At 36.1% G+C, this 21,461-nt stretch overlaps 1 protein-coding gene across 4 annotated transcripts in view; it reads right to left on the bottom strand.

Annotated features, from left to right (window-relative positions):
* Positions 1-3,290: 3,290 nt before the first annotated feature.
* Positions 3,291-21,461, bottom strand: part of LOC115918114 (cell surface glycoprotein 1-like) — a 51,992-nt gene continuing 33,821 nt past the window's right edge. For 3 of the 4 annotated variants that reach the window (XM_030998714.1, XM_030998716.1, XM_030998715.1), the window contains exons 3-10: positions 19,627-19,716; positions 16,582-17,358; positions 15,961-16,197; positions 14,072-14,323; positions 13,312-13,561; positions 11,970-12,102; positions 9,131-9,224; positions 3,291-7,222 (exon numbers count right to left, since the gene is read on the bottom strand). In XM_030998714.1, coding sequence (XP_030854574.1) covers positions 7,172-7,222; positions 9,131-9,224; positions 11,970-12,102; positions 13,312-13,561; positions 14,072-14,323; positions 15,961-16,197; positions 16,582-17,358; positions 19,627-19,716 — 1,884 coding nt within the window. In that variant the 3' untranslated portion in view covers positions 3,291-7,171. The remainder of the gene's footprint in view (positions 7,223-9,130; positions 9,225-11,969; positions 12,103-13,311; positions 13,562-14,071; positions 14,324-15,960; positions 16,198-16,581; positions 17,359-19,626; positions 19,717-21,461) is intronic. The other variant, XM_030998717.1, reaches the window with a different exon arrangement.

Raw genomic sequence — 21,461 nt, forward strand, 5'->3', positions numbered from 1 at the left:
AATTATTTTATTCACCTGTTACAAATAATTAAATCAATGGTCAGAATGCAATATGCATATATTTCGTGTTGTTAGGTGTGGCAAGCCATAAATGTTTGTCCTACCTAACAACAATTGATGTATGCAAATCGATATCTGAATATTGAGATACATTTATTTGTTACAGGTGAATGAAATGATATCGATGCGCTTAAGTATAAATTTGGTTACATTACGAAAATGGCCTATCATTCAAAAAGCATGCATACATTACACATGAGTAAACATCTTTTTTTGTCTACTATATAAAAACTGTGAATCAAGACGAGGTAAAAATGTAAAGATCCAAACAATATCATGCGCAGTAAAAAACAGACGCGAGCTATGTACATTTCAGTTCTACATGCCACGCCCACGTACACACCCCCAGTTTACTACACAATGTACGCTCGATCGTGCTTTCACGCGTCCCTCGACGACAACGTGATCCAGAATCTTCGTTCAAATTGATACAAACTCCTCAGAAAAAGGTTCAACTTAAGCGTTCGTATCTCTCTTGTAACTGTATTATCAAACTTGTTAATGGCATAATTTGAAAGGCTGTTTATTCCCCTTTGCAATGTTGCCCCATTGGAAATGGTTCATGGAATGTGCAGTACGTACATCTGAATAAGGGGCAAAGTGAAAATGAAACGTTGCAAATGGCATCGTTATTGTCAATAGGGAATTCTTCAATTGGTTGGAGGATGGATTGTGCTTTGAAGGAATAAGCATGCCTTTTAAAACATTTCAATTGAGATTTGGCCTCATATTCAAGTGTGTTTTCTAATGATACACATCCAATATGATTATATTAACAAGAGAGATATCAGCGCTCAAAACTTGAATTGCAGAACCTGTTTTGAGTAGTATCTATATGTAGTTGGATCGCAATTCATGAGAGTAGAAGATAAGGGATTTTATTTCATTATTCGTCGCAAATTGTTTTGTTTAACCGAAAGTAATTTTGTTTTATACGATATTTATCTTCATGTGGGCGAGCACGCATTGCTATACTTGGTCCAGGCGACACATTTTCGATCATTGGATTATCATTATTTACTAGTAGTAGCATAAGATCCCGGGATCCATTGCAACACCAATACACAACAAATATACAAATATACACAATAAATAAATAATACAAAATTTAAAAATCCTGGATATATTTGAAATACTGTTCATTTTACGATATTTTTTTAAGAGCTGATTTTATAGTGGAATAAAAATGCCTTTTTGAAATCATTGTTTTGCTTTGCCAGTTTTTTCAGAATCGTCATCTTCAAGGCAAATTAATCCAGCTGCAGATAGTTCACTTACCCGGCGATGAAACATAATTTTCTTTCGTCATACTGTACGTCACTTTGGAAAAAGTACAATTATTTGCAATGTAGAATGCTTGCATACTAATTTTGATCTTTAAAAACGAAAGTGACTATGTTCTTATGCGATTTTAGTCAGTATTTCATACTTATTAGTAATAAGAAACTGCTTTTGCAATGGAAAGGAAAAAATACAATTCTTGTTTTTTTTCAAAGAGGGGAAGAAAAAAAAGGACCCGCACATTTCATGTACAAAATCATGTCTTTAAAGTTTGATGATATGTTTTTTAAAGGTGATATCAGCCGCTCCCTCCCCCCCCCCCCCCCTCTCATTCAGCGGCTGGCAGAGACGTTGCGAAATTTTGGGCCCGATTTTCACCCCCCCCCCCCCCCCTTGAAAAAATCCTGCGTACGCCACTGGGTGATATACTTCCTCAAAATGAAATATACCGGTATATATTCTTATGTTTTACTTTGTCCCGCTAAAAGATTAAACATGTTTACGACCCATAACTTCTTGTCCCACTTTATAAAATACTTTCTTAGAATTCATCCTAAGTTTGCACTTTAAATTTTATTGGGACAAAAGATCCCCCCCCCCCCACATCTCTCTCTCTCTCTCTCTCCAAACATTCTCTTTGACTAGGTGTGACAATACTTTTTCAATCTGAACAAGAAAATCGAGAAAGACGAAGATAGTAAAGTAAGAAGAGGGAAAAGAAAAAGAGGGAAAGATCAACAAGTTTAAATGTAGTCTTGGCAAGACATTCTGTTAAAACCTTGATTTAAGACCAGTATGAGCTATGTCGCAACAGAGGTCTATTGGATACGTCTTAGGACTGTGGATCACATGATTTGTGGCACCAGGCGCGTACGCAGGGGGAGGGGTTTGGGGTTAAACCCCCCCCCCCCTTAATTTTTTTTATGTGTATGTTTTGTGTAAGTTTTTTCTGAACCCCCCCCCCCCTTTTAACATTTTTTTTTACTTTTTTTTTTTTACTTTTTTTTTTATTAAAAAAAAAAGTAAAAAAAAATAATTAAGCCAATGACCGACCTAAAAAAGATGACCTTACCCCCCCCCCCACCCCCCTCAACGGACCAAAATGTCAAATTTTCAAATTTTGAGACCAAAACAAAACAAAGTGTCCTCTTTATGTGTATGTTTTGTGTAAGTTTTTTCCGAACCCCCCCCCCCCTTTTTTTTTAAATTAAAAAAAAAAAAAAAAAAAAAAATTAAGCCAATGACCGACCTAAAAAAGATGACCTTACCCCCCCCCCCCCCAACGGACCAAAATGTCAAATTTTCAAATTTTGAGACCAAAACAAAGCAAAGTGTCCTCTTACCCCCCCCCCCCCCCTTATTCAGCGGCTGGCTGAGTCATTGCGAAATTTTGGCCCAATTTTAACCCCCCCCCCTGAAAAAAATCCTGCGTACGCCACTGTGGCACTAATGTCTTATGGGCAGGCAAGACATTCATCTACATTTGCCACTCTCCACCCAGGTGTTAAAAGGGTACCGGTAGGAGGAATTCCTTGAATGCTGTGTGCACCAAAATCGGTAGCCTAGCAAGAGCCGGGGTAATATTGGAGCGCCTTAATTGCATGGTGGATATGTGCACTTTAAAATAAGTGTTATCATTATTATTATCATCATTATATGAACCTTTGTTGGTTACTAATTCTGTTTAATTTTGTCACTATAGTTACCAACAAATAAACTACAGATATGTAAAACAAACACAATCGCAAAGACTTTCGAAAAATAAAATTACAACAATTACCATCGCCTATATTGAAATAAGTGTGACTATTGTGATGACACTTTCCGTAATCAGGAAATGGTTTCTATGGGATCTACAATAGGGTATTGAAATTGCTTAAATTGAATTCTTGATAGTCTTTACAATCATGCTACCATGAACAGAAAAAATGATGCAGAAACGTCCAAAACTCATTGAATAACATTTTATTGTGGGTATAGATACAAGGTACCTCATTAGCTCAAAATCAAGTCAGTAATTGTCATTATTTACCATTCCAACGTGCACGTGTTATTGGTTAATACATAAGCATGAAGTACAACTAAAAGGCATGTTTAATAGCGAAGTACACTTTCTTTTGCTGTGTTATTGCAAATTTACAGACAAAAATGCACTGTACATCTTGCTACAGTCGAAAGCAACCAACCATTTTTAAAGCATCCTATGTAATACTATCATTTGTGATGGCATTTAATGTGACAACTCTTAATTCTGCTAACTTTTCTTCGTGAGAACAACATTTTCTTTCATGTTATCCCACAAATAAAACATAAAGATATAATATATATCATGTCTAAATGGAACCACCTAAGAGAAGTAAAGGCAATGGAAAGTGGATAGGAAAATCTAAGGAACATAAAGAGAGCGAAAAACAGAGAAATTTGAAAGAGGAGGAAGGAGCAGTTTGGATTCAAGTAGGCAGGGATATATTAATTGGTCACTTTGAAACGAACACCAAGAAAAACTTCAGTTTCCATACATAATAATGCCTTACATCATACTTGCACATTCCCACCTCATTCATTGTGATGTAGGGTTATATATTGAATATTCGGGAACTGGAATATGAACGTTATTGATGTAGTTGTTTTTTTGCCTCATGAAACTTGTTTCATTTGGAAACGAACATTACCTTTTCTTTCACCATTCCTTCCAACATACTAAATTTATTGTTCTTGACAATATGTGTATTTTCATTTAATCAATCCCTAGTATAAACATTTCCAAAAGTTGTAAAGTTATTTCCTTATGTGAGAAAGTAATGTCCATTTCAAACTGCACCAAAAGCAAGGCTGCAATGGACAAAAAGATTACTTAATAAAGCAAAGACTTGTTTTGAGGCTTGAATGCCAATAATTAGAGCTCACTCCAAAAATTAACTATACAAGTATTTTCATTTTCAAAAATACAGGTGCAATTTATCTGCTTGGACATTTATGAGGTCTATTTCGCTTTATCTGGTGATAAAAAATACATAAAGAATAAATCATACAGCACATGAACAAAAACAACATTGATTTCACTGCCCTGCAAATGTTCCATTCCGCTGATAAGAAACAAATTTTCTTGCAATAAACTTTAACAAATAAGCTTTTATTAGTACCTAGACTGGCAGGGTTACTGGTAACCATTCAAAATGTATTTAAATTCCATTTTCTAAATCCCAGAATTGTAAGTGATGATGGTGGTGGTTTGTTCGCCAATGCTCATCCTTGCTTTATGAATGTATTAAGTTAACAAACAAAATGAATATTGATGCCTAGACTATTACCCCAGTCACATCAACGAGACACAAGACCAATGATGAACCACAAAAATACTAGATTACCTTTAATGGCCGAGAATTTATGTGATATTTATTCAATTTATTTGATTTGATATTGTAGTCGATTTGCAGTATACACTAGCAGGTCAGAGTAATACATAATATCTACTATAACTAGGATTCACAGAGAAAAAAAGAAAAATTTATTGACATCATACAAAGTACATTGTACATACATAGTATCATGAAATCAAAAGATAAATAATTATATAATGCACAGGTTGATCATGAGTCGTCCAAATTTGGCTAGGTAAAATAATAGAGGCAAGATTCTATCAATCTGAAAAAGAAAATTGACATTCATAACAGAATAAAGCACTATATCATGATTTCTGAATTGCATGAAATGTGATGAAATTCATCGCATGTATATTGGAACATCCATTTAGGCTTTGGCAAGGCACTATACATAGCACACGTGATGATTTTGGTTGGTGAAAATAAAACGGACTACAAAAAAAAATCAAAAGAAAACAGCATTTCTTAATATTGATACTTGGCTTCTGAATGCTCAGTAGATCAAGGCACAAAAACAAAATGGCGACCCTGGGTGGTGAGGTTTATTGCTAATACCGTTTGGTGATCAAATCATAACTGCATTTTTTTCTGTCCAGTCCATCATAAATTTCCACACTATTTTGGTTTTGAAAAAAATATCAGATCAAGTCTTGACTTAAAACTGTTCTTAAATAATTTCTTGCTGCTAGAGAAGTAAAATCTCTCACAATGATCCCTAATGAATAGGGCTGTTTCAAGAAAGACACCGTGATGTCCTGATAAGATCCAGTGCAGATACAGAGTTGGGAAAATGCATAGAACCTGTATGTAAATTGAGAGGCACAACCAAACTTCTTGAGAAATATCACTTGATTTTCATATGCAGTGTGTTTAAATGATACTTGTTTATTTAGCCTCTATTTGACCGATTCCGCCATTAGAAACATTTAAACGTATAAAATACAATGGCATTTTCCAGTAGAGACTTCAATATCCATTAAGGATTAATGCTTAACGCTGTGTCAATTTCCATTACCATGATACCATACAATAACTGTTACAAAAACATTACACAGGCACTTTGATGTATGCAGTTTTTACTGTTTGAAATAATTGCAGTGCTTTTTGCAAATGTCATCAAAATACTGAATTACAAATTGTGTCCAATGCGCTAGCTACATCTAACCTAAAGTTATACAATACAATCGACAATCTAATTATCTAATAACATCTACAATAAAGGCTACTAAAAAATAATCATTTAAATAGAAAATGCATGTATACAGAATAAATGATTACACCAAACAGTACAATTACGATAATTCATAAATATTAGGACACTTTGATGTATATATAATATATGCAAATTAAGGTGAACCGATGTGCTGGGGCTACTACCTTCAAACCATAAATACACCATTTTTGTTCCTTTTGATCCTGGCTATAACTCTTTCTAATACATAAACAATAAAAGCATATTCCCCAACTTGTAAATTTGAAAAGATAACCCTGCACCTCAACTGAATTACTCTAATTTAAGGCAGTCGTCAAAAATCATAGATTTTGTAAAGAATCTAATTAATTATAAACCTAACCTACCTGTTCCTTTTATCAACCAAGTCTACAACTCAAAGACAAATTCACATTGCGTATAATATGATCTCCGAAGAGTCCTACATAAGATCAAGCTTAAAGCCAAACCAATGTAGGTGGAACAAAGAATCAAATTGGCACATCGACTGGACATTAAAACAAAGATTCATATGCACATGCAATACTAGACTTTAATAGCATTTCCATTTATTATCTTACACAGTTCATCTTCATGAGCACAATGTTTAACAAAACTTGTTTTTCAAAAGGACGCATTCCTTCAAGCCATGTAGGATATAGCTTTCAAGGACTCCAAGCTATCACTTTTATCCACATTGGGACAAAAGTAAGATTTTTCTAGAAGTACTAGCAAAAGGCTTTGGCTCAACCATAATATTAAATGTACATTGTATTCTGTTGCAAAATAACTGTACACTTGGGAATCATTTCAAATATTCAATTAAATAATCAATGAATATTAATTGGATTTACAATGGATATATAAAAACAGGAGATATAAAGAATACATGATTATTTTTTTTCCATGCCATATGTGTAAAATAGGCTTAAGGGAGGCTATTGACCTCCAATCAATTTTCAAAAAATGAACACATATCATTTTAAGAATGTTTAACCTCACAGCCATAATTACAAGGGAATGACTGAAAGTGGCATTATTTTTTCTGTCTATTTTTTCTTCTTTCTCTCTTCTTCTTTTCCCCTTCGTCAAGAAACAAATCGAAAATGGGTTCCCACGATCTTTAAACACAAATTCTAGTATAAGTAACAGTACATGACGAAGAAGCTGCAGGATTACATGTAGCTTTTCGGCAGAGCGTTTACGGACATTTTCTCTACGACTGACTATGCTGCATTCATGCCACGTTGATGGTGTTGTTCAGACCAAGTTCGCCCTCTACGGTGGTCTGAAAGAGAAGGGGATATAAAAATAAGGTAAGTCAAATTTCGTTATGATAGATAAGAAGAGGGTTCTTTCTCATTATAAAATGGAGTGTACAAATGCAACTCAAAAAAAAATCAATGCAAACTGTCATGGATACACTCTTCTGATAAGTTTCAAATCATTTTTTTTTTTGGGGGGGGGGGGAAGGGGGGGGTTCCACTTTGATAGCAATTCTTGTTTATGCTACAAGCATTTTATAATGACACAATTAAAAGGATAAAATTATGGGGAGAAGGTGAAAACAGAATGAAAGAGAGAAACAGAGACATAAAAAGTGTGAATAATTCAATGAGATAATAAAGACATTGTTTTAGCTAAAACTTATTCAAATCAATGGCATGCACATATTATGAATACATAATTATGATAACGTTTTAAGTTTCACAGAAGAAGGCAATCACTCAAAATCTTATATTGCATATAATCAATCAGTTTCAAAATTCAAAGTATACATGTATATTTAACTTATATATATATATATATATATATATATGCATAGAAAATCAATGACGTACACTACATCATTATCTGATATTGTTTGGTCTGGAATCAAAAGTTATCATTCCTTCAGTGCCTAATACTTCAAATTTCAAGATAGAGACATCTGGAATGTAGAATGTATTAAAATAGTTACCGGTACAAGAAAATTATAAATCAAATCACTCTCTTGACTAATATGTGTGCATCACTATAATCTGAAGTCTGAAAACAACATACAAACTAAACAAGTAAAACAGACTCTGCATCACAAAAAATATGTAGATTATATAGGTATTCATTAGAATATACCATTAAAATGGAATCAACTGGAACATTCTTTTCAACTTTTTCAGGCATAAAGCAAATCACACACAGGTTTATCTCTACAGGCGGACCTCCACAAAAACTGTTTTCGTTGGCAGATATGTAACAAAAATTACCCAAATATACTGGGGTCTGTCATGATATTGTCTCCCATTATGGAATGATTATTAAATATTGAGGGTCATTTGACATTTTAGAAGTTTTTTTTAGGGATTAGAGCCCTGTTGGTTTAGAGCCCAGTTTAGAGCCCAGCTAGTGAACTTTCACAATTTTATATTCATGGACCTGATGGACCCAACCAGTAGGAGGTAAAATAGTCCAGAGAAAAAGCTGAAGAACATTTAAAAAAGGAAAAATAGAACAAGAGACCAACTTAAAATCAAGATACTAACATGATATGGTACACAATAGGTATCTAAGAAAAACAATCTAACACAACTAAACACCACAGCACACCTCATGACTAGATTACAATTAGACTTTGCAATTAGACTTTGCAATTAGACTTTGCAATTAAGTGCGAAAAGGTACAACAATTAGATACACAAGATGTTAAAATGTACAACACTCTTCGGGATAAAGGTCCTGAATAGCTATACCCTAGGCCTTTCAGTCTGAGAAAAAGCCCAATCAAATTAACATATTCTGCCATTTTGAACATTTTGAACCTTTTGATATTGAAATTTATTCTACAAATTATTTGGGGTCTGCATGGTTCATAAGAATGATGATTTCTCTTGTGTGACCTTTAATAGGGAAAGACCAAGGTCTTTTGTGACCCATACATTACGAAGAATGATCACGTAATGCTGATTAGGACAATATCCAAAGTAGTATTTTCCTTTGCATTAGGTCTGATACAAGCTCTAGCTGTCAACTACATCAGGTATATGAAATTCTTTGATGTAGTCTTTAACATATTAAACAACATTTCTTGGACTTGTCAAACAATAAGCAATAAACACAACACAGCAACAACAGATGCTCGGGCAAACAAGTATGGAAAAGCACATCAAACGTGCACAGCGCCCCCTTGTGGCAGGCGGGCACCTGCCTTACTTCTCACCTTCTTGGCGTCAACCTTGTCCTCACCATCGACTACAAACTTGTAGCTGTAGTCTCCCGCCAGGAGGTCCATTTTCACACTGAAGCAGCCATCACTGTAATTGTGTACATTAGGGGATCAACGGGGGTGAAGGGGTTATAAAGTATTCATCAAAGAGTCTTAGGGCAAGACCAAGGGAGGAGATGAGAGAAGGTACTGGTGCTGCCTGCATATTGGGAGGGCACTTTGCTCATTTTGTCCGTTTAATTAATGGACAGAATTTTTAAGATAGCAGGATTCTTGCAAATTCTTTAAAAAAATTGTACTTTATTTTAAGATTTCTGTCAAAAAATAAAAAGCTGCTACTTTAAAAAAAGATGAATGTATGCTATTTAAAACCACTCCCCCTCGCAGCTAGCATCACCCTTTCTTCTCATCACCACGTTTGCTTCTATCACTTCATGCTCATTTCTGCCATTAAATTCATCAAGTTACCTTCCACCACCATTACCTCCACCACTGACAATGGAACATGGCAGTCTTGACAGAGGATAAAGAATCTTTCCCATAAATAATAAACTCTGAACAAATGAAGATGAGCATGAAATGATGTCACAAGGTACCCTTCATCAAACAAACAAAAATCATAGAACTGATCGCATGATGTTACCTGGTTCATACTGGCCTTCCACTCCCCATCTACGATAAACTTGTACGTCCATTCCCCGGGGGCCAGGGACAGCGTTTGTGTAAACGTGCCTTCCTCACTACCTCAATGAATGAGGGTAGAAGTAGTAGTAGTAGTAGGGAATGAAGTGGTAGTAGTAGGAGTAGACGAAGTAGTAGTAAGGCAGAGTGGGTGGGATTTTAGTTAGGAGTATTAAAACAGGGACATTGATTTGTTTATCATATTCAAATTGTGAGTCATTTTAATTTGCATTAGAATATTATGAAGATTGGTAGGGGCATTTGGGGGAAATGATTTTGGCAATTGGGGCAATACAAAATGAGAGCAGTTTTGGGAGAGGTTTGTTTTCAAGGAAAAAAGAGTGCAATTTTAGGTGATGAACAAAGTAGTTTCCCAGGGCATTTGGAAGATCAAGGGCAATTTAAATGGGAAGGCATTTTTGTTTGTTTGTTATTGTTGTTTTTTATGATGAGCATGTCAAAGGGTTTTACAAGTGGCAGGATGAACAAATTATATTTTTTGGATCAAAAATGCATTTATTTGTATACAAACATAAATTGACCAAAAGAAATCCAACCAAAAACATAGAATGCAGTAATTTCAAGCATGATAATAAAATAATGAATGAAGTGGTGAATTATGGCGGATACGAATGGAAACAGTTTTGTTTTTAATGTGAACATGAAAATAAAAAATTAATATTTGATGAAAAACATAAGAAGGGGGGATACAGAAGTATTTAGTATAATTAGCGAGGTATTATAAGGAAAGAGGTTAAAGAAGATATGAGGAAAGACAAAAATGCAAAAACAGGGAACAAATGAGACACAAAGACACCAAAAACATTTCTGAGATAACAATGTTAAGGTGAAAGTAACAGAAACATGCAGCATGCATTATTAAGTTGTACATATTTGAAATGATAAATAGTAATGCTGTACCAAATATTTTCAATTCAATTTAAAGGAGGGGCGAGTCGTATGTTCCCAATGTACATGCTAAAAATGTGAATGGGTGTATGGTGAAAGTGGATAGGCTCTCATTCAGCATGTGTCTACAGGCTTTCAAAATAGCATTTCTTTTTCTACCTTTTAATATGGGTCTAATGGATTATTTCCAGGTATGCGCTTCTGTAGAATTCACTGTAAGCCTACTATAACGTCAACAGTAATGAAAAATTGTCTCTTAATGTAAAAATTCCCAGGTGCGCTTGCTGTCTCGGATGTGTAAAAAAAGTTCTGTATAATGTAACCATTCAAGGTCCCATGACGCAATGCATTATTGCATGCACAGCATCTATACAACATCCACTGTCCAGGATTCTCCTGGACCCAGTAAATGCTGTTTGTTGCATGAAAAGGAAACAGACTTGTCACATTCCCATAAGGGTTACTGTTAAATTTTCACTTCGAGTAGACAACTCTGTTCATTCCAGGAAGACAATTCTGTTCATTTCAGATTAACTGTAGAAACATGCTGATTGCTTGAGCCTTGACTATAATCAATTGATACTAGCCCCCCCCCCCCCCCTCCCTCCCTAGAACAATCAACCCCAATAACAACATCGCGGGAAAATCTAATCCCCCCCCCCCCCCCCCAAAAAAAAAAAAAAAAAAAAAAAATGGGTAACAGGTAGTTATTTGTTATTTAGGGGTAGATGTGCAGGGATAATTGTCCAAGGGCATCATTTTCTAATAGGGGAAATGTCCAGGGGTAGTTTTCCTGGGATAATGTTCCCAATAGGTAATGAGTAATGGGATGACTGCAGCTACATTAATAGTTAGTGGTAGGCGTGAGATGAGTTTTGCACACAGACTTGGATAAATTACGTATTCTTTATACACTCATGCACATCATTTCATACTGAATCAAAATCAAATCATTACATATAACTGTCTTAATCAAATGTTATGTCTTACATTTCAATTCCCTGTTTTTTTAGAATGGTGACATAAGAGGAAACTGTCAGATCAACAAAATGTGCTTCTAAATTGCACATTCCAGACAACAATATTTTTTTATTTTTTTATTTTAAAGTTTTTTTTATTGAGAGCCATTCTGGCATACACTACATGTGTTGATCAATACTTGTTAATGTCCTTTTAGACAATTAATTGATCAATATTTGCAGAATCAACCTTATAAGAATATGTAAAGAAGAAGAGTACTCACACTTGTGTAAGTTGTACCCTTTCTTTCCAGTCACTGAAGCTACCGGTCACAAAGACCTCTTCTCCGCCCTCCTCCCAGCGGAACTCAACGGACGTCTTCTTCTCCTCGCTGGCTTGGTCTCCTGATGGTCCATCTAGGTGGTAGTCAAGGAAAAGATATTGAGAAGTATTAGAGATAAAGCTCTTGGCCCATATTCTGAGGACTGGGGGGTGTTTCACAAAGATCCTAAGTTGAACTTATCTCTAAGTTGGACTTAAAAATTATGGAAAGCCGTTAGCATCTTTGAAAATATTTTGTAAAAGTTATTTTGAAAGGCATAAAATGTTGATTCAAATCATTCATATTTTCTATCATCAAGGAGATTTCATGTTCTTGATGTGGAATTTATAAAAAAAGTCTAAAATACGTGAATTTCTGCTTTTGAATATATTTCATTTTAAGGCTCCAATGGCTGTCCATAATTTTTAAGTCCAACTTAGTGTTAAGTTCTACTTAGGATCTTTGTGAAACACCCCCCTGGTTTAACTTTAAACATAGGTTTAAATTTAGACTAGACTGAACTAAACTGAAACCCGGGTTCAACTAAACCTGGCTTTCAGAAACTGAAATGAAACCACACTTCAGAATATGGCTCTTGTGATAAATTTTCAGGCTTCTTTCAGTTTTATGAATGACTTCATTCTAATATTTGAAAAGAACCGATATAAAAAGATCACCATTGTGTGGGCTAAAGAGTTTATGCTAAGCATACTGTTAGCACCTACAATATCCTGATCAAATTACTTTTGATTTCCATAAAATGCATGGGAATTGATTTCCTGATTGGACATTCACTTTGGTAATTTATTTTTTTTTTAAATTCAGAAAGAGGGTTACAAATTTCAGGGTTCCATAGAAAAATCATAGAAAAATTCAAAAGTATAATGAAAATAAACAAGAAATGGGTGGCAGCAGGTATCGTCACGGTGGAGAACAGGTCACCACAAGGTCAAGGTCAAATACATGAATGAAATGAACAGAGATGATGAAGAAGGTCTGTCAAAATCACACAAAATATGGATATGTCCCGGCATCATAATAAACTATCCATTAAAGCCTATCTGCACTAGTTTGGCCAGGAGGGATTAGACCTCCCAGCATGGTCACTGACAGGTGGTAATGTCATCAAATCAGCTCTCAATTAACATAAGAAAAAGGGGACCATGGCCTGGGGGACCAATGGTCACTGATTAGGAATTGTTTGCCATATAGAGGGCGCAAGTAGCTATAAGTAGTGCAGTTGGGCTTTAAAGATTGTAAATCTTTCAATCCAACTCTCTAGGTCTCCCTCTCCAAGTCTCACTTGTAACTGCTGCTACTGCTGCAACAGAACTCTCATCTGCCTCTTTGGCTTCAGCTGCAGCCTCCTTGCTGGGCTCACTGGGTTCCTCTGGAGCGGGGGTCTCTGCTGGCTGATCAGCCTCAGCCTCAGGGGCGGGGGCTTCACTGGTGGGGGCAGCATCTCCGTTGACCTCTGGCTCGCTGGTCTCCAAGCTCGCTGCTGGCTCTTCTGGAGCAGTCTCATTTTTTGCTGGCTCAGGCTCTGCTGCAGGCTGTAGAGAGGGATAATGGAAATTTTATCAAAGTGAAAGAACAAAATAGTTGTAAAGGAGAATATTGTTACATGATATAACTTTTAATATATATATCCCAATTGGTCCATATTTCCATAAAAAGGTAGCTTATTTGCTGTGAAAGGATTGGATCACAAAACAGAATTTTTTCAATTCAAACAAGTTAATGATCTTTTCTAAATCTAGGACTGGTCTATTTAATAACAATAAGCACAACAAAATAATTAAAACATAAATAAGATGTCGATCCTTCTATTCTATTCCCCTTCATAATTTCTTCTGAAGCTGATAAATACCAGCCTAGTAAGGCCAATTCTGTTTCCAAATCTAAATGGAAAGTCAACATATTGGAGATACAAAAAGTCTAGGAATTGATGAAGGATTTTTTTCTCAGAATGCGTAATTTACATGGCATTCTTGGGTAGAGAAGCCTTTAAAACTATCAGAAATAAGCAAACAAACAGCAACAAAAATCAAACGAAAACTAACCTCAACTGGTACTACATCTGGTGTTTCTGCTGGTGTTTCTGCTGGTGTTTCTGCTGGTGTTTCTGCTGGGGTTTCTGCTGGTGTTTCTGCTGGTGTTTCTACTGGTGTTTCAGCCAGTGTTTCTACAGGTACTTCTGCTGGTGTTTCTGCCGGTGTTTCAACTGGTGTTTCGGCTGGTACTTCTGCTGGTGTTTCAGCTGGTGTTTCTGCAGGTACTTCTGCTGGTGTTTCGGCTGGTGTTTCTACTGGTGTCTGTGGTAAAATCAAACATTTTGATTATTCTACACTTGCCAAATTCCTTTGAAAGATTATCCAATGATGCTGTATATGTTAAGGTGTCCCAGAGATTACAAGCAAATTTCACATGATCAATTTCATACAGGAATTTTCCATCACAGTGCTCCATATTGATCCAATTTTTAATTTCAAGAAAACATAAGCTCCTCTTTGTGAAAAAGCATTTACATATCGGTATGCAATATCAGACTAAGTGCTTTTCAAACCACCTGCAGAAATATTTTTATAAAAATATATATGAATAAGTGCAAAATTAAACTGCAGCTGCCAAAACATGTTTTTGTTAATAATAATTTTAATGTCATATAAATACAAATACAGTACATCCTAAAGTATTGTTGATGATATGAATTTGTAGACGTTATCATCCATTTCTCTTCTACAATAAATATACATTCCTACCTAAATATTAGTTTCATACTAGATACAGGGAACACACTGCCACACCGTAGATTACTGTAAAATACAGCAAATATTGTAATGCGCCTAAAAAAGTGTGCTATCTCTGTGATCTTGTTATTTCATACCACATGAATTACCATAAAATGCTAAGTGAATGGTATAAAATATCAGTGATCCCTATTCGTTTTCACGCCTGTATAACAATAGCCATTCAAATCATCATGGAAACTAGTCCATCAAGTGAAAATGTAACATTCACTCCACTGTAAGTATCGGTTTCATAATGTCAAATATTTTCAACTTGTGAGCATTGTAGATGATTGTATCAGAATGGTTTGAGTTTACAGAATTGTATTAACTACAAAAATAAATTAAAATAACCAGGTCAGTACTCGGATATTGTTGTTGTTAAGAAACCTTCACATGTGTTCTTCAAACTATAGTCGGCGTGGATCCTGGATATATTCCTACATCCCCTTTCACTTTCGTCATGGATTTTACTCACTTCATCTGTTCTATTTCTTCTCTTCCTCCTTATCACTTCTTTGTTGCCCTTTCTTTCTTGCTCTCTCTCCCTATTAACCGTAATTCCTATAAATAGTTTAGCCAGGGTTTAATACTATGTGGGGTGAAGAGGGCAAATGATCTTGCATTTCAACACTTGTTCTAATATAGCAGGCTCCCAAGGTTTTCAAAATATCCTTGAAATGACATAGCATATCAAAAAGCTAGTGACTAGTCTTGAAGGTATCGTTTTCCCCTGTCCAATATCCCTCCTCCCTTGCACAGTCATCCCCCCCTATCCCTCCCCCATCCTTCTTCAAGATTCCTTGCAGACTTTATCAGCCTTACACATTCTTTTCACTCCTTTGTGACATGCTACCTTAAGTTCTCTCTTTCCCTCAATGTAATCTTGAATTCAAAATGTAGCTAAAAACTAAACCCTGCCAACTACTTTCCCATCTACCTAGAAAAATAAGGGACAATTACTCTCCAGACGACTATATCCCCTTTGGAAAATAGACCAAAGACAATTATCCTTGTGACAACTACCACTAGAACAACTACTCCGAGGACAATCAAAGAGGGTAGTTGTCCCGAATGTTCTTTATTCTTGGAGGGTAGTTTTCAGAGAGGTTAAAGTCCATGGGTAGTCATCCTAACAAAAGAAAATATCATCTTGTCCATACCTCAGCAGGAATCTCTACTGGTGCTTCGGCTGGTGTTTCCACTGGAGCTTCGGCTGGTGTTTCTACCGGCGCTACGGCTGGTGTTTCCACCGGTGCTTCGGCTGGTGTTTCTACGGGTGCTTCAGCTGGAGTTTCTACGGGTGTCTCTGATGGTGTCTCAACCGGCGTCTCTGATGGTACCTCAGTTACTGTGGGTTCTGCTGCAGCTGGTTCCGATGGCTCTTCTGCTTTTGATTCCTAATCGGAAAGAAGAAATTGCATTTATGAATTCTGATGTAGGTTACTGGTAATAGATAATCTACCTCCTGTACTAATGGTATTACCGGTAGATGTTTCTCCTTTGGATAAAGTTTTAAAATGTTTTCAAACAAACCTGAGGAAAAAGCCCAATAAGCTTTTGACCTAGGTTGTCAAGAACATCTTGTCTGTGAAGCATGTGTGAAAATTGAATACAAAATGAAAGTGGTCAAGCAATTCTCTTAAAATTTGGTGCAATAAAGTGCAAAGTCGGTGCAAAATAACTTCTTTCCCTAAACCATAAAAAAGAGAAGCAAACTTGAATTTGACTTTTGATTGATGTGATAAAATAACAATGACTATGTCATTGCATAATCAGTATACCTCCACTGAATCTATTTGTGCAGGTGTGGGTTCTTGGGGCGTGTCTGGGGTGTCAGAGGGAACATCCTGGGGAACCTGTTCTGGGGTCTGGTCTTCTGATGGTGTGCTTTCTACCGGCTCTTGCTCTGCCTGGACTGGTTCTGGAGTTGGCTCTTCTACTGGGGTTGGTTCTTCTACTGGGGTTGGTTCTTCTACTGGGGTTGGTTCCTCTACAGGCATAGGTGTGGCTTCAGGTGCAGCTTCAGGTGTTGGTTCTGGAGTGGGTTCTGGTGTGGGTTCCTGGGCAGGTTCTTCTACTGGTGCTACTGGTTCTACTACTGGTGCTTCTGGTTCTGGTGTTGGTTCTGGTGTTGTTTCTGGAGTAGGTTCTGGAGTAGGTTCTGGAGTAGGTTCTGGAGTAGGTTCTGGAGTAGGTTCTGCTGCTGCTGCTTCTGGTTCTGGTTCTGGTTCTGGCTGGGATGGTTCCTCAGGGGTAGTTTCAACTAGTGCAGGGGTTTCGGGTGAGGGCTCTGCGGGTGCAATTACAATGGGTGCAATTACAACGGGTGCAGAAGGGGTTTGTTCAGGTTCTGATGGTACCTGCTCTGGTTGGGATGGTTCTGAAGGTGCTTCCTCTTTGACAGGCTCAGGTTCTGCTGGTGAAGGGGCAGGTTCCTCTGCTTGGGTTGATGGTACTGATGGTTCTGGTTCTGTTGATACTGGTTCTGGTGATGCTGCTGCTGCTTCTGCTTCTGCTTTAGGCTCCTCAGGTGCAGGTTCTTCCGATTTCTGTTCAACCTTAAAGGAAACAAAGAAAACAGAAAAGTACATATAAATATATTTATATTCCAGACATTGTGAAATAACACATGCAACAAAATCATCCATTCTATCTTTTCATTTTGTCATAGATGATGTTATGAGGAAAGCAACCAACTAATATTCATACAAATTATGTGCACCATCTGGAACTTTCCTACACTTAGTTAGTTTCTTAATTTCCCTTTTTGGCATATACCAATTATGTACCACATTTTTGTCTTGATCTTGAACTAGCAATTTCGCTTTCTTGTATGAAAAAAAATGATTGTATCATTTCATCTTTCAAACAACCAATAACCATAACACTTCTACATCTCTTTTCAGAACAACATAAAACTCAATCAAAGCTATTTAGATTTGTCAACTTGTCTCCCATTAGTTTCACAACTCAACACCCATTCTCCAATAGAAAATACTTCAGGAGGTATTAAGGAAAAAGAAATATAGCAGTTTGAAGTTCAGCATATAATAAGTGTCAATACATTTTTGACATTTGCCATAATGTTGATCTCTTTGCAATTTGTCCACCTCTCAATTAAGTATGGCTGAATTATTATAAGTGCAAGTATTTCATTTTGTATTTAGTTTGTTTTCTCATGCATCATCCATTTAGCCTCTCACGTCACAATTTCATACTTCTTCCAGCAGTTGCCATGGTGATAATGAATTTCCTGCATTTGTTGGCTTGAGCGCATCAAACCTCCATCACAAGGCAAGACTGCTATCAGGGTAGAATTACCATTCCAACAGCTAGAATGTCACACTGTTCCTTATTCATGGTGGCTAGCTCAGTGCCGCTATTATGCTAATTTCAGATTTCAAGTATACTTTAGGCCCATTTACATTGTGGAAAAACCATGAGTGTTTACACTACTGGAAACACCCATAAAACGTCAGTGTTCGATAATTCTGTCTTTTTTAATGTAAGTTGTGCACATGTGCCACTTGTGGCTGCTCTGCATGCATTAGCAATTTAGCATGGACGTGAGGAGAGTCACAAGACCCCAAAAACAGAATAATTCACTGGTTTATTGAGAGCAAGCATTTACACTGCAAAAACAGGTGGAGTTTCAACAAAAAACACTCCAGAGGTGGGTTCATATTTTAGGGGTTTCGCTTATGTTTATGGGAAGATGCCTAGCAAATTCTGACAAAACTGTGAAATGTGAGAAAAAATGATGTTTTTTTTTTGGTAGTGTAAATGCCCCTATTGTAAGGTGCCTGCAGAAGACATCAGCAGGGTGCTTTCTTATGTAAATTAAACTATAAACAATTTCCTGATATGCTTTTATGCCTGGCATATGTTTTATCCTGTATGTACAGTGGCTTTAAAGATCAAATTATGACAAATTCAGATTTGTAAAAGTGGTTGGGAAAACTTAAAAAGTCACTTTCTATTATTAATACATAACATATTTATGATTTAAGGCCAGACTTGTCCCCTATAACCCTGTGTTCAACTCTCAAGATTTAGATTAGTCAACATAACTAAGAAGGACATATTAAACTAGGAATAATTCCAACATGATAAAAGTTCTATATTAAAAATTCCTTCCTGTAATACAGGGTAGAAGTAGGATTTTGATCACTCTATTTTAAAATAAATGTATTTAGCTTGAAATAAGTACTGTCCGACCTAAACATCTGGAAATGTGTAAAAATGGGATTCTCTAAACTCTAATCTAATCCCTCTGAACAATTATTCTCTAGTATTTCCTTTGCATGTTATTCTGGGAAAACAGGATAGAGCCTTGATAGTTGATAGAGGACATTTTTGTTTACCAAACAAGGACTGGAAAGCTTCCTACCTATTAAAGATCCTGACTGAAAGCTTTAAAGTGAATAATAAAAAGCTAAGAAACTGATACTTATTATTCCTGATTGAGGAATGAAAAGACAGATTTTCAGATTAACTACAAATCAATCACTCATCACAGACAATAATATTCTGAGTAGTAAATTTTTTAATTTAAAAATAAGAATTCATTATTCACTTTTCATCAAATAATCTATTCCAATATTGAAGTTCTATAAATATATATAATTGATCCTAAATATTTTTCTTTCAAGTTTTCATATTAGACACAGAAATTCACCACTGCCAGTCAGTTGCTTCCATGCAGTGTAGTTTCGTTCAATAAAAGTATTATTACAATAATAACTCCATTTATTGTTTGTTAAGTAATCTTTGAACAATTGATATATTTCTTTAAAGCCTTCAACTCTTTTATTTTGAAAACTTACCACTGCTGCTGCTGCTGCTGCTGGAGGTTCTACTGCAGGAGATTCCTCTTTGGTTGATGTCTCTTCTGCTGGCTTCACTTCAGCTGGTTCCTAGATAAACAAACAAATAAACAATCAATAATCGGAAGTCAGTTGGAAAATCTGACAACTAGTTTTTACCCCCATCAGTAAATTTTAAAGTGCAATTTAAAAATGTTAAGTTCTGTCACCAAATTTGAAAATATGGCAATCAGTTTTTATACTTGTTAGAAATGTTAACATCTGAAATATTTGTCTGATAAGAAAATGGCTAGCTGACTAGTTGGCAAAGTTGGAGCAACATCCCCCATCCCTATTCCCCCATTCAAAATGTGTCAAGAGAAAAAAACACTATAAAAATAACATGCAGAATAATTGCATAGTTCATCAGTTTGAATACATTTCACAGAAAATGGGATATCCTTCTAACTTCTAAGTAATGACAAGGATCTATATTGGAAAAAAATTGAAAGTGAAAATGAAACTACTTTGGCTTCTGACCACTAAAACCACACTACATGAATTTCAAGTAAAATCTAAAAAGCAACAGAAAGTGTGTAGCACAGATACACTCTACTGGTACAGTAAAAACCTTGAGATCATGTCATGGTTATAAATACATACAATGTATGTACACTGTAGCATGTCCTCATCAGCTCAAGTTTGCCAAATAACCTGCTATTTTCAGACTCAGGATATTATCCTGAAGCTTGAAATTGCGTCTTCACCAGACCGATACGCTCATCTCAAACTAGCTTGGATGGGCGCAAATTAGCCCGCTATTTTCCAAATAGCAGGATATTTGGAAACAAGACCCAAGATTTCTTGGGATATTTTCTCGACCAAATGTCCTGCTAATTGCAACTGCAGGCTGATGACAACGCTAGCGATCGGGATAGTTTAAATATCTGGTTATTTGGCAAACGTGAGCCAATGAAAACAGGCCGAAAGAGCATGTCCTCAAGTCAGAGTAGTATACTGACAAGTGGCAACATCCATCCGTCCCTCAAGAGCAGCACATTTCATTAAATCATATTTAATAAATAGCACTGAAAAGTATTCTAACCCTAAGGGTCACAACTTTTCGAATCTTATCATTTCACAGTTTATCAAATATTTATGTTGCACTCAAGTACAGAGTTGGCACGCACTTGTGAAAACATGTTATAAAGGGCCTACAGCACACTTTCGCAATCAGAGATTGGAGTGCTTTGTATGGATGCATTGGCAATATAGAAATGCTATGATGCGTGGAAAGTTATGTTTTTGTGACAACTCTTCTACTATAAGACATGTACTATTCACTTATTGTATGAATACCAGAAAACAATATCAAAAGGGAGGATTAGGGAATGTTTTCCAATAAAAAACTCCAACTAATTTTTTTTTAATCAGGGTCAGCTTGCCATGTGAACATTGCCTGGTATGGGGATGTTTCATCTCACTACACTTCAGTCCCAATCACATTACTTTTTATGATGTTTATTTGTGAGATATGTATCCTGCATGTACTCCTGTTTCGCTATAAGGTTGTCAAATGTGTGTTTTTCAAATAAGAAGTCTTCATACAATTTGTTCTCTTCTGAATGTGAAAGGGGTGTATGTGTAATGGCTGCATGCTGCCACAACATTGTGAAACTGAAATTACAATCAGAATTCCTGAGGTTAACCATTATACCTACAAATCATGATAGTAACAAAAGAATCTCAGAATGCATTCTGCATTATGAAAGAGAGGAAACATAGTCCACAGTATATATGTTGCTGATGCCATTATCATAAATTAGCAATTCAATGGCTCTTCCTTGCAAACAAAA

This window comes from Strongylocentrotus purpuratus, unplaced genomic scaffold (assembly GCF_000002235.5).
Source record: "Strongylocentrotus purpuratus isolate Spur 01 unplaced genomic scaffold, Spur_5.0 spur5_scaffold_5, whole genome shotgun sequence".
In the NCBI taxonomy this organism is placed as follows: domain Eukaryota; kingdom Metazoa; phylum Echinodermata; class Echinoidea; order Camarodonta; family Strongylocentrotidae; genus Strongylocentrotus; species Strongylocentrotus purpuratus.